The following is a 13,070-nucleotide window of genomic DNA, read 5'->3' on the forward strand; positions in this document are numbered from 1 at the left end:
TTACTGACAACTCACTTAATTAATATCTAGCTCCAAGAGTAGTACCACTCAACTTCATTGTCATGTCGGACTAAGCCCACCTGTAGAGTTTAACATGACAATCCTTATGAGATCCTCTTGGGGGCATTCTCAACCTAGATAACTAGGACACAGATTCCTTCTATAATCAACAACACACACTGTAAGTAATATCATTTCCCAACTTATCGGGCATATTGATTTATCGAGCTAAACCTCACCCTTTGATAAGTCAAAGAAATAAATATTAAATATATGTGCTTGTTATTATATTAGGATTAAGAGCACACACTTCCATAATAACTAAGGTCTAATTCTTTTATTAAGTGAGTACAAAAAGAACTTTACCTAAAATGGTCATACTCAATACACTTAGAGTGTACTAGTGTAATTTATTAATCAAGATAAACTAATACTTAATTACACTACGACTATTGCGATGGTTTGTTCCTTTCCATCTTAGTCGTCAGCAACTATTTATAATTTATAAAGAACCGACAACATGATCTTCTGAGTGTGACATCACGCTCCATGTTATCTACTATATAAATTAATTAAACAATTACATTTAACAAATAAATACAGATATTGACCAATGTGATTCTTTTATTTCAAAAATAAATGTTTACAAAAGCTAAACTTTTAGTATACACTCTAACAATAAGTTTTGATCAATTTCAACTTGGAAAAACTCCTTTCAGCAAATGCAATTGTAACTGGTATAGTCATCAAAATTTGATAAACGATATAAGTATTTGGATAACAATCATCCATTTTCCAAATAATTCAGCACATCAATCACTCTTTTTGTTTCTCTTGGTAATGAGTGTCTTAACAACTTTAGTTCTAGATATCAATATGATCCATCAACATAAGAGTGCCCATCATGTGTTAAAGAATCTCAAACATTGACACATGAGTGTAAGAGATCATCATCATGAATAGACTTCAATCTCCAAACTAAATAAAAACCCAAATGTTTCTTCATATTTTTAAAATTGTTCAAATTGATTTTGAAGTGAACAAAGAGTTTGATCAATTGTAAATAGGAAGTAATTAACTTGAAAAGATTCTTTAGGAGACTAGGTTACCTCTTCACTGTTAATCTTATCAAATTGTCTCTTTCTTCGAATGATAATTTTTCCTTACAAAATAGGTTCAATTCTCATTTCACTTGCAATATGCTCAGCTTCAATCAATGCTTCATCAAATCTAGATTCTCTAAGCTCTTGGAGAGAAGAAATAAGTCTCTTTAACTATCTAATAGCAACATTAATATCTATATTTTCTGCTAGAGAAACTTACTAACAATGTTAATCTCATATAACAACTTGTACTAAATTATCATTCCAGACATGAACTCAAAATTCTCAAGTTCAAATGATGTCAAACCCTTAGCTTCACTCTTTATTTTTGAGTAATCAAAAATATTTGCCAAATCAATTAAAACATCTCGTATTTTTGAAGTTTGATCTTTTATAGGTTTCACACTTTCAACGTGGCTTTCCCATCGTGTTTGTGATAATGACTTGACCATAAGACTTAGCACATGATCCTTGAAGATTTGCCACCACTTGATAGAAGAAGAGAATAATGAATATATGTGTTGTATAATACTGAAATAGGGCATTGCTATATAGGATAACATTTCACCATATCACATAATGTGAGATTAAGACTATGGCATCCACATGGAGTGTAGAAAACTCTAGAATTAATTTCAAGCAATCTACTCTATACACCCCTCTGCTTTCCTTTCATATTAGATCCATTGGTCCTCTTATATTATCAATGTCAAGTTTGAGATTACTCAAAATATTTTTAAGCTCTGTAAAAAGCCCAAGTCTTGAAGTTTCCTTAACTTTCAATAATCTAATCCAAAATTCCTCAACCGCTATTGCATTTTTTGAATCATCCACACATCTAATTACACAAGACATCCGCTCCTTATGACTTGCATCTGGAGTGCAATCAAGTATGATAGTGAAATACTTTGCATGTTTAATTTTTGTGACAATTGAACTTCTTACTTCAATCACCAACATCTATACCAATTCATTTTGGATTTTAGGCCCAAGATAAGTGTAATGAATCTATATTTCTTGAACACGCCGAAGGTGCTCCTCTATTATTAGATCAAATTCAATAATCATTTTAATTAGTTGCAAAAAAAATTCTATTATTCTAAACATAAAGCTTCTCATTATCTCCCCCAAATGCCAAGTTATTTTTCACAATTCTTTGTACAACTGCAATTATTCTCTTCAATACTTGTTTCCAATGTTCTCTCTCCTTGTTAATTGGTACTTGCATATTTTCATCAATTATCTTTTTCTTTTGAAGTCTGCTTTCTAATTCAATCCAACTAGTCATGCAATCAATATGATCTTTACTAGTTTCATGAAGATTGAGACATTGACTGATATTTTTCCAATCTTTGTATCCTTCGTCAGCCAGATGACCAAGTTTCATTGATGTTTTTTTTAGTCTTGAATAACTTGCAACAGAAATAGAATGTCAAACTTATGTTTTGATATTTGACAAAGGTCCAAAGTTAAGCAGTGTTGTGATCTAACAAGTCTAACTGAGTGTGCAGAAAAGTTCTAAGTGATTTTAGACAAGGTGAAAGTCCTAATTGAGACTAGGCAAAGAAGCCCTAGTGAACATTAGGTAGGTGGAAAGTCCTAGTTACGACTAGGTAATGAAGTCCTGGTCTATGGGACTAGGCAAAGTCTTGGTAGGTCGAAGACGTCGGACAAAATCCTAGGGTCGAGGATAATAGATGAAAGTCTTAAGGATTGCAAATACTAGGAGGGAAATCCTAGGGTTGAGGACACTAGGTGAAAGTCCTGAAGTCTCGGATACTGAGAAAAAGTCCAAACTGTCCGGAGAATCAGTTTAGCAAATAGTAATCTCTCATGAGAGGAATAGGTGAGGATGCGTTCCTCGTAGAGGGAATAGTAGGTGCCAGTCCGATCTAGAGTTTCAACAAAACTCAAAGTCAAGACCGGACAGTTCATAGACTATCAAATATTATTTTTATTTACATATTATCTGCTGGACTAACTCCATTTTGCAAAAAGACAAAGGTTGAAAAATGAGCATCCAGGCGCTCGGACTGGGTCGAAGACATATGACGAAGCACTCCAAGATAAAGATGCGGTATCTTGGCAAAAGGCAATGAATTCTGAAATAGAGTCTATGTATTCTAATAAGGTCTGAGAGCTTGTAGAACCGCCAGATGGTGTAAAAGCCATTGGATGCAAGTGGATCTACAAAAGGAAAAGAGGGACAGACGGGAAGGTAGAAACCTTCAAAGCAAGGCTTGTTGCGAAAGGGTATACTTAGAAAGAGGGAATCGATTATGAGGAGACCTTTTCACCGGTAGTTATGCTTAAGTCTATCCGGATACTTTTATCCATTGCCGCTCATATGGATTATGAGATTTGGCAAATGGATGTCAAGACAGCTTTCCTTAACGGAAGTCTTGAAAAAAACATCCATATGAAGCAACTAGAGGGATTCATTGAAAAAGGTAAAGAGTATCTAGTTTGCAAGTTGAATCGGTCCATTTATGGACTGAAGCAAGCTTCAAGATCTTGGAACATCTGGTTTAACAAAGTAATCCAGTCATATAGATTTATTTAGTGTCCGGATGAGTCTTGTGTATACAAGAAGTGTAACAGAAACGTGGTGATATTTCTTGTACTATACGTAGATGATATTTTGTTAATTGGCAACAATGTCAAAGTGTTATCGGATGTAAGGGTATGGTTATCCAAACAATTTGATATGAAGGACTTAGGAGAATGTGCACACATCCTTGGGATCAAAGTCATAAGGGATCGCAAGAAAAGGATGTTGTGCCTATCTGAAGTTTCATATATAGATACAATCCTTGCTCGTTTTAGCATGCATAACTACAAAAAAGGTTTCTTACCTTTTAGACATGGAGTAGCTTTATCTAAAGAGATGTCTCCAAAGACATCAAAGGAGATAGAGGATATGAAGGCAGTTCCTTATGCTTCAGCTGTGGGAAGCCTAATATATGCAATGTTGTGTACGAGACCTGATATCTGTTTTACCATGGGCATAGTTAGCAGATATCAGAGTAACCCTAGACAAGGACATTGGACTGCTGTAAAGCATATATTGAAGTACTTGAGAAGGACTAGAGATTATATGCTAGTTTACCCAGCAGACGATTTGCTCCCTATGGGTTACACGGATTCAGATTTCCCATCAGATAGGGACAATACTAAGTCTATATCAGGCTATGTGTTTACTTTAGGAGGTGGAGCCATTGCATGGAGGAGTGTCAAGTAGAAATGTGTTTCTGACTCAACCATGGAAGCTGAGTATGTGACAGCCTCTGAGGCAGCCAAAGAAGCTGTATGACTCAGGAACTTCCTAATAGACTTAGATGTGATTCATGGTTTGCCCAAAATCATCACAATTTATTGTGATAATAGCGGTGCAGTTGCAAACTCGAAGGAACCACGAGCCCATAAGGCGAATAAACATATAGAGTGCAAGTACCACCTAATACGAGATATCGTCAAGCGAGGAGAAGTTGTCATCGCCAAGATTACATCAACAGATAACCTGATTGATCCTTTCATTAAGGCCCTTCCGGCAAAAGCTTTTGATCGGCATGTGGAGGGCATGAGAATCAGATGTATGGCAGCAGATATGGCAGCTTAGTCTTTAGTATAAGTGGGAGATTGTTAGAGTGTATACTAAAAGCCTAGCTTTTGTAAACATTTATTTATGAAATAAAAGAATCACATTGGTCAAATGGCTACATTTTATTTTTTAAGTGTAGTTGTTCAATTAATTTATATTGTAGATAACATAGTGTGTGGTGTCACACACAAAAGATCATGTTATCAGTTCTTTATAAATTATAAACAGTTGCTCACGACTAAGATGGAAAGGAACAAACCATTGGAATAGTCATAGTATAATTAGGTATTAGTTTATCTTGACTAATAAATTACACTAGTACACTCTAAGTGTATTGAGTAGGACCATTTTAGGTAAGTTCTTTTTATACTGACTTAATAAAAGAACTAGACCTTAGTTATTATGGAAGTGTGTGCTCTTAATCCTAATATAATAATAAGCATATATATTTAGTATTTATTTCTTTAGCTTATCAAAGGGTGAGATTTAGCTCGATAAATCAATAGACCCTATCAGTTGGGAAATGATATTACTTATAGTGTGTGTTGTTGATTATAGAAGGAAACGGTGTCCTAGTAATCTAGGTTGAGAATGTCCCCAAGAGGAGCTCATAAGGATTGTTATGTTAAACCCTGCAGGTGGACTTAGTCTGACATGATAATAAGGTTGAGTGGTACTACTCTTGGACTAAGACATTAATTAAAGTAAGTTGTCAGTAACTCAATTAAATTGATGAACATTCGATATCTTAAACACAGGGAGACTAACACACTCATGATAAGAAGGAGCCCATAATGTAATTTGAGATTGGTGCGGTAGTGCAATAATAACTCTCTAGTGGAATGAGTTATTGTTGATGAACTTGAGTTGTGTGTTCGAGGCGAACACGGGATGCTCAAGCTCATCGGAAGGCCAAAACTAATTTCTCCTCTAGGTCCCTGTCGTAGCCTCAATAAAGTCTCAAGTCCACTCATGAAAAGTCCATCTTGGTATCTAAGAAGGGGCCGACCTATGGCTTGGTGATCAAGCCAAAGGGGCCGGCCATAATCTCCTTAATGTGGTCGGACACAAGAAGTTTGAAGGGTGTCGGCCACATATTTCAAATAAGGAGGAGTATTTTGAATTTTAAAATATTCTCTTTGTAGATATCTACAAGTTTTAAAAGAAAGATTTTAAAATATAAAACTTTCCTTATTTGAATTAGGCCACATGGTTTAAAAGAAAATTTAAAAGTTTTAAAACTTTCTTTTTTTAACCATCCTTATGGTTTTTAGAAAAAAGGAAGAGAAGTTTTAAAATTGAAATTTTCAATTTTTGTAACCATGTTAAAAAAGAAAATTTTAGAAGAGAAGTTTAAAATTTTAAAACTTGGTTTTAATTTTTAAAACTTTCATTTTTTAACATTCACATTAGGAAATTAAAAGAGAGCTTGTAAAATTTTATAAGAGGTTTCCTTCTTCACTTATAAAATTTTTACAAAGTTATTTCCTTCCTTTTAAGGGGCTGACCACCCTTGCTTGGTGCCCAAGCAAGGGGTCGGCCAAATCAAATCATCCAATCAATGATTTGATGATTGAATCAATCAAAGGAAAGGAAAAAAAAAATAAAAGGGGAAAAGGAAAAACAAGAGAAAAATTTTATTTTTGTAAAAAGTCTTTCCTTATTTGCCTTACGCAAGTAATATAAAAGAAGGGGAGAGAAGACCTCAATAATTATCAATTCTTATTCTCTAGTTGGTGATCTTCATAGTGGCCGGCTCTCTCCCTATTCCCTTTCCCCTTGCTCTCTTTGGTTCTTTTGTGGTGGTGGTGGCCGAAATCTAGAGAAGGAGGAGAAGCTCTTTGGGTGGTGTTCATCTTGGAGGATCGTCGCCCACACGACGTCCAAGAGGAGGTGAGGAATACGGCAGAAGATCTCGAGGTTATTAGCATACAAAGAAAAGGTATAACTAGTAATTTTCTTCCGCATCATGCTAGTTATTTTTCTTTGTAAGAATTCCAAATACAAGAGGCATTAGATTCTAGTTTTTCGGATTTGTTTCAAAGTTGTGTGTTTTTTTTTGTTTGTTTTTCGAATTTGTGATTCAATTGTTCCTTTTGGTTAAACCTAGAGTTATATAAGAAACTTAAATATTAGCTTTCCTTAAAAGGCTTTGTCTAGGCGATGGTGGATGCTCCCATACCCAAGAAGGTCATGTGCCTCACCATGCAGTCCTGGAAGCCAATTTTAGAAATTAATATTTAATTGAATTTATAACATAGGTTGATTTGGATCAATAGTGTTAAGTTCCGCTTGCGATCCAAATCTAAACCATTAAGAACAGATAAGTTAAATTTGGAATCAATAATGTTAAGTTCTGTTTGTGATTCCTAATTTAACTTCTAAAGAACACAACAGGTTGTTTAGGAAAGGTTCGACACTTGTACAAACTTTTTGTACAGTGGAACCGGTACGATCTTCCTAGGACCAACCAACAACGGCAACATGTTTAACCAGTGCACACGTTGCCCACTTCCAATAGGAGAAGCCTCTTACAATGAATAAAGTGCAAGAAGGAAGATAACAATGAAGCTCAACAAAATTTAAATCACTAGTAGTAGTTGTGTGTGTTTGAACTGAGCTCCTCACCTCCTTTTACAGCCTTTGCTTGAATTGTTGTCGTCGCATGTTCAGTCAACCAGAAGGGTTGCTCAGTCAACCATATACTCATGATATGGAAGATAGTGTCTATCCACTCGATGGTCATCGTTCATCCATTCGTTGATGTGACACCCATTTGGTCGACCTAAAAGCTTATCAGTCGACTAAAACCTAGTCACTTTGGATAGCTTCTCTGGATCTATTGTCACTTGTCGTTTGGTCACCCTTTCTTGATCTCTGATCCCGCTTACATCGGATCTTTGCTGCTAGATCAACTTCCACATACCTTCCGACGGACCGATCCCATCATTGGGTTGACCGATCCCCCTCTAGCGATAACCTACAAACATATTAGTTTTATCCTATACATTGGTAGACCAAATCGTTGGTCTAGTCGATGAAAAGATTCATTCAACTGAAAACCCTATTTGGTCGCCCGAACTTCCTTACTCAGTTGAGTATGCTTGGAGTCTGCCTAGAGTTGAGTCTACCCTCGTTCAGTTACAATTCACTCAACAATTTTCTCACCAGCTTATCTTACGCATGCTTCTTCCCGGCTTTGCATACCTTAGATGTCGAAGTACTCGTTTATAGCTTCTCGTTTCTTGGATGTATCGAGTTCGCCAGCTCTCTTCACATATCATCCTTCACACTTGCTTGCGTCTTCTGCCAAGGTCTCATTGTCTCTAATGCTCCTTATCCTTTAGTTGATAATGCATCAAAACTGTGGCTTAGCCACTTGGGATACTTTCACTTAAGAGAGTGAAAGAAACTTATTGAATAAAATTTAGATTGAAACTAGCTATTTAGGTCTATCTTTTGCTCATAACTTAGATGCTTCTAAAATTTTGAAATTTTAGCATAGATAAACTTCAAAGAGTGAAAAAAATAATTTGGTATTATTTAGAATAAATTAGAGATGTCTAGCTTTAAATATGAAACTATGCCAAAAGTAAAGAAGACTAAATTTTTTAGATAATTTCTCCAAATTAATAAGAGCCATGAGAGTTTTTAAGCACGGTAAAACTAAGGAGAGTAAAAGAAATCTATTGATTAAATCTCCTGATATTTCATCTTTAAATGATAATATTTTAACAAAAATAACATCAGGTTTGACTAAAATAGTATAAGATGGTGCTGCTTTGACTAAAGTAGCATTAAAGTAATTTTTTATTTTTTATTTCTTCCAAATAGAGGACGTAATAAAAGATGCTGAGCTTCTGGGCTACCTGCCACGTGCGCTTCCCGATTTACGCTGGTGGCTGATAGGAAACTTCCGTAGGACCGGACTAGGCATCATAGATTCGACATTATCCAGCCTGATTAATTATTTTTTTTATTTATATTTTTACATATAGCTGTGGGGTAAGCGGGGCAAAAAAAAAAAAAAATAAAAATTGTTGCAATTGATAAAATAATTAAGTTTGTATTTTATTTTTATTATAAAATTAAATTTATTTCTTTTGCTTTTATTTTCTTATTATTAGATATTAAATAATGAAAAATAAAATTAGTTTTAAAATATGTTTTAAAATTTTTATTAACCTTCTTTGTATTTTTTTTTAATTTTTTATTAAAATTTTAAAATTAAAAATATTTATAAATTTTAGAGAATTTCATGAATTTAATAACATATATTTTTTTTAAACAAAATTGAGCTTTTTCAGTGATGTTGTATGAAACTCTTTTATCTAATATTTTTTTAAAATTCAATTCAGTTTATATTACTTTAAATAGAGAAAATTATTATATTTTTATTTTAATTTACAATTGAAATAGACTAAAATATATATATATATATATATATATATATATATATATATATATATATATATATATATATATATAAAACAAATGCAAAAACAAATGTGATGCGCTCATTGGAAATTTTTATTATAAAAAATACCGAAAAATACGAGATTTGTAAGTAGATTCCAAACCGAGAGAATTGAGCGGGAGTCATTTTCCCACCGGCCCTATTTCTATATCCCTCTCGATTCCCCTTTCTCCCAACCCTAATCCTTCGCTCCGCCACCATCGACGAGCCCTCAAGCAGTCCGTCCAGCAATCCGGCGCTGCGCATTAGCCGTCTCCTTCCACTTCCGCACGCAAGGTTAGCCTCTTTCTCCACCGTTCTTCCACGGTGACACTCCGTCGGTCAATATCGCCAGTTCTCTCCCTCCGCCAATATGCCCTCCGACCCACACGCCGGCGTAGCCTCAGTAGTCCTGCCTCCCTTGCCTCATCCCTCGGCCAACTCCTTTCCGCTGCCTCAGCCGCCCCATCTCCCTCCTCCTCCTCAGCTTTGCTTCTTCCTGCACTGATAAAAATTATGTTCTCTACTTTGTTATTGCGGTTGAAAGATATGAAATTCTCCTGCAATTTATGCAATGCGTTAAAAAGATATAATTTTTCTTTGTTTTTTCTTCACTTCGCAGTTGCAATGCCTTTCACCGCTTTCTCAGCTCCTGCCATGGACACGTATGTTTTGAATCTTTGTACAAAAAATCCAAGCAATCACCAAATGAAGCATTATCGGTCTCCTATCTGCTGTCAGGCAATTAGCAACTCTAGAGAAGCAATCTTTGTCAGAGCACCCCCACCTGCACTTTCTAGTAATCCACTGTATTCTTTGAGGATAGGATTGCCCATGAGGAGCAGTCGATGTTATTCTCTTGATATTAAAGACTATTCAGCTTCGTGCAGTAACAAGTTTCAACTTGATGATGTTGTTGAATCTCAACAGTTTGATACAGACATTTTGAATGGAATATTTGAAGTAGCTTATGAGATGGAGAAAATTGAGAAGAATTCACAAGGGAGCAATATGCTGAAAGGGTATCTGATGGCCACTTTGTTTTATGAACCTTCTACTCGAACTAGACTTTCATTTGAATCAGCTATGAAAAGGTTAGGTGGTGAGGTTTTGACTACTGAAAACGCTCGTGAATTTTCTTCTGCTTCAAAAGGAGAAACTCTTGAAGGTACTATTCTATCTTGATTTTTGTTTTATCACGGGTCATGTAAGAGAGGCTTGTGAACACTAAATTATCTTGCAGACACCATAAGGACAGTTGAAGGTTACTCAGATATAATTGTTTTGAGGCACTTTGAAAGTGGAGCTGCTAGACGAGCTGCTTCTACAGCCAGTATTCCTGTAATAAATGCTGGGGATGGTCCAGGGCAACATCCAACACAGGTATTGAACTGTGTTTACTTTTTTTACTTGTTATCTACTATGAAAAGTTGATAATGAAGTTAACGGCAGTATGATGAATGTATTTCTATATGATTCTTACCTACATATGGTCCACTACAAACTAGGTTTCATGTTCAGGAGGTTGTTGCACGATACAGCACAAGGGCAAACCAATAAAGGCCAATGGTAATGTGAAAGTTGTGTTCTACTGAGGCAATCTACGTTTCTTGTAGGAAAAGTAACCAGGGATGAGTAATCTGATCTTCTGATGGCATAAGTGGTCCACTGTACTTATTCTCTTGTATAGGATGTAAATCTGTTAATTGTTCTTAATGAGAAAGACACAGTTTTGATCTGTATAGTACTGCAGTAGAACACAGTCACACACTGGAATTTATTTATGAGCAACAATTATGGTCACAGAACTGGATGCATGCTATATGGTTGCTATTAAGCACTCTGTATCAACATCCTTAGTGTTTGTAGCTGTATAGCTTGTCTCATGATGTAGTGGATGGAAAATAGTCACCTCAGTATTATGAGGCACTTCATTGGCTCTGTATATAGCTTATTTATCAGCCATTTAGAAATGCTTTATTGGTTATTATGGTGGCAATATAATAACCAATAAATTATGGATATACCAGAAATTGCTTGCACCAAAAAGTAAACTTGGATAGTTGCAATTTCAGTTTGAAGAACTTCTGGAAATGGTCATATTTGTACAGTTGTAAGATTTTTTGTAAAAGTGGTAACTTTTTATGTTTTTGTTTTTCAGGCTCTATTGGATGTGTACACCATCAAAAGAGAAATAGGTAGATTGGATGGAATATCACTTGGTTTGGTTGGTGACCTTGCAAATGGAAGGACTGTTAGATCACTGGCATACTTAATAGCTAAGTATCAGAAAGTAAAGATTTACTTTGTTGCACCAGATGTTGTGAAGATGAAGGTATTTGTCTTCCGATCCTAAACGTGGAGGTCGAACCTTCATGCTTATTATTTGCTTGTTTGTTCTATTCATTCTGTTATGCTGACACATACAGGATGACATCAAAGACTATTTGACATCTATGGGTATTGAATGGGAAGAGACCTCTGATCTATTGGAAGTGGCTTCGAGATGTGATGTTATTTATCAAACTCGCATTCAGAAAGAAAGATTTGGTGAAAGGATAGATCTTTATGAAGCAGCTCGTGGTAAATACATAATTGACAAAAAGGTGTTGGAGGTGCTTCCTAAGCATGCTGTTATCATGCACCCTCTTCCACGGCTTGATGAGGTACGTTGCCTGCCTTCAACATTTTCTTTTCTTCTTTGAGAATGAAAGTTCAAGTCAACAAGTCTTTTATAGATGAAGAAATCCAGATTTACTCAAATTCATTTCTTTATAAAAACCTATCATTCATTAGAGTTTAGCCTTACAAATTATTTCCTTAGGTTCTATTAGCAGTTCTTTTGAATTGTTACCTAGCCTCGTGATCAAGTCCAACAACTATGAAACCACCAATGTCAACTCTTGTGCTTAAAATAACTCTCCTCGATTTGAGGCAAATTTTATTTTGTATGCCTGTGCAGATAACTGTCGATGTAGATGATGACCCTAGAGCTGCATATTTCCGGCAAGCCAAGAATGGCCTATATATCCGAATGGCACTACTTAAGCTGCTTCTTCTCGGCTGGTGAAATTCCAATGCATACTACTAAATTTTGACATAAAAATCTATCGCAATAAGCAATTTCCCCCCTTTGCTCTTGTGTTTGGCTCTCTTGCTGCCTAAGAATTCTTCTTCTGGCAGCTCAACTATTTATTTTTTGGAAACCTTTCGTGTCACTTATCAATGGTCGAATGATAATTCCTAATATTATGATGGAGAGATGATTTAGTAATGCAATTTGCACTATAAGTTACTGATTTTATGTTTCTTAATGATTTGTTATGGTCATAATGTTTTAGTAGATGGATTTAATCTGCTTCAAATATAATGCAATTCACAAGTTACAGGCTAGGAAAGTTGCTGTTACAAAAATTGTTGGTGGATTTTCCCTCAGAAACAAAATATAAATAAATATTCAAGAATGATAGTAATATTTGTTAGGAATATAAATAAATTGTTGGTTGAAAAGGTCAGACATATTCTCTCTCTATATACACGTGTATATATATATATATATATATATATGAAAAAAATCTTTCCAAACTCATATATCTATCAAAATACTTGACTTTATCAAGATAAGTTGAAAGATATAAAAACTTTTAGATATTTTCTCATACTTTTGAATTATGCAAGATCAGACCTTAAGGACATTAAAAAAAATAATGGTCTTTTATATAGTAAAATTTATATTACTGAACGTAATAGGACAGTGATTTGGTGATGCAGATAAAAAGTATGGTCAAATGATTCACAGTAGTCACTTTACCTGTTGATTTAGATTATTTAGTCATAAAAATTGATAGTTGTGCATTCGGAAGGGTGGAACATTATTTAAAAAATCCATCTCCATGTCGATATACTTTAG

The 13,070-nt window shown here is 35.0% G+C and overlaps 1 protein-coding gene across 1 annotated transcript; it reads left to right on the forward strand.

The window, feature by feature from the left end:
- Positions 1-9,286: 9,286 nt before the first annotated feature.
- On the forward strand, positions 9,287-12,462 carry LOC121969847 (aspartate carbamoyltransferase, chloroplastic-like). The gene is made up of 6 exons (XM_042520124.1): positions 9,287-9,457; positions 9,783-10,328; positions 10,404-10,543; positions 11,322-11,495; positions 11,590-11,826; positions 12,123-12,462. Exons 2-6 carry the CDS (start codon positions 9,788-9,790, stop codon positions 12,228-12,230), a joined length of 1,200 nt encoding a protein of 399 aa, XP_042376058.1. The 5' UTR covers positions 9,287-9,457; positions 9,783-9,787; the 3' UTR covers positions 12,231-12,462.
- Positions 12,463-13,070: the final 608 nt, after the last annotated feature.

Source organism: Zingiber officinale, chromosome 4A, assembly GCF_018446385.1.
Source record: "Zingiber officinale cultivar Zhangliang chromosome 4A, Zo_v1.1, whole genome shotgun sequence".
NCBI classification, from domain to species: domain Eukaryota; kingdom Viridiplantae; phylum Streptophyta; class Magnoliopsida; order Zingiberales; family Zingiberaceae; genus Zingiber; species Zingiber officinale.

Bases quoted from the DNA above. Each gene is read 5' to 3' on its own strand.
- LOC121969847 (XM_042520124.1), top strand. From the start codon at position 9,788: ATGCCTTTCACCGCTTTCTCAGCTCCTGCCATGGACACGTATGTTTTG. The intron at 10,329-10,403 runs GTACTATTCTAT...ATTATCTTGCAG, and splicing joins AAAAGGAGAAACTCTTGAAG to ACACCATAAGGACAGTTGAA. The intron at 11,827-12,122 runs GTACGTTGCCTG...ATGCCTGTGCAG, and splicing joins CTCTTCCACGGCTTGATGAG to ATAACTGTCGATGTAGATGA.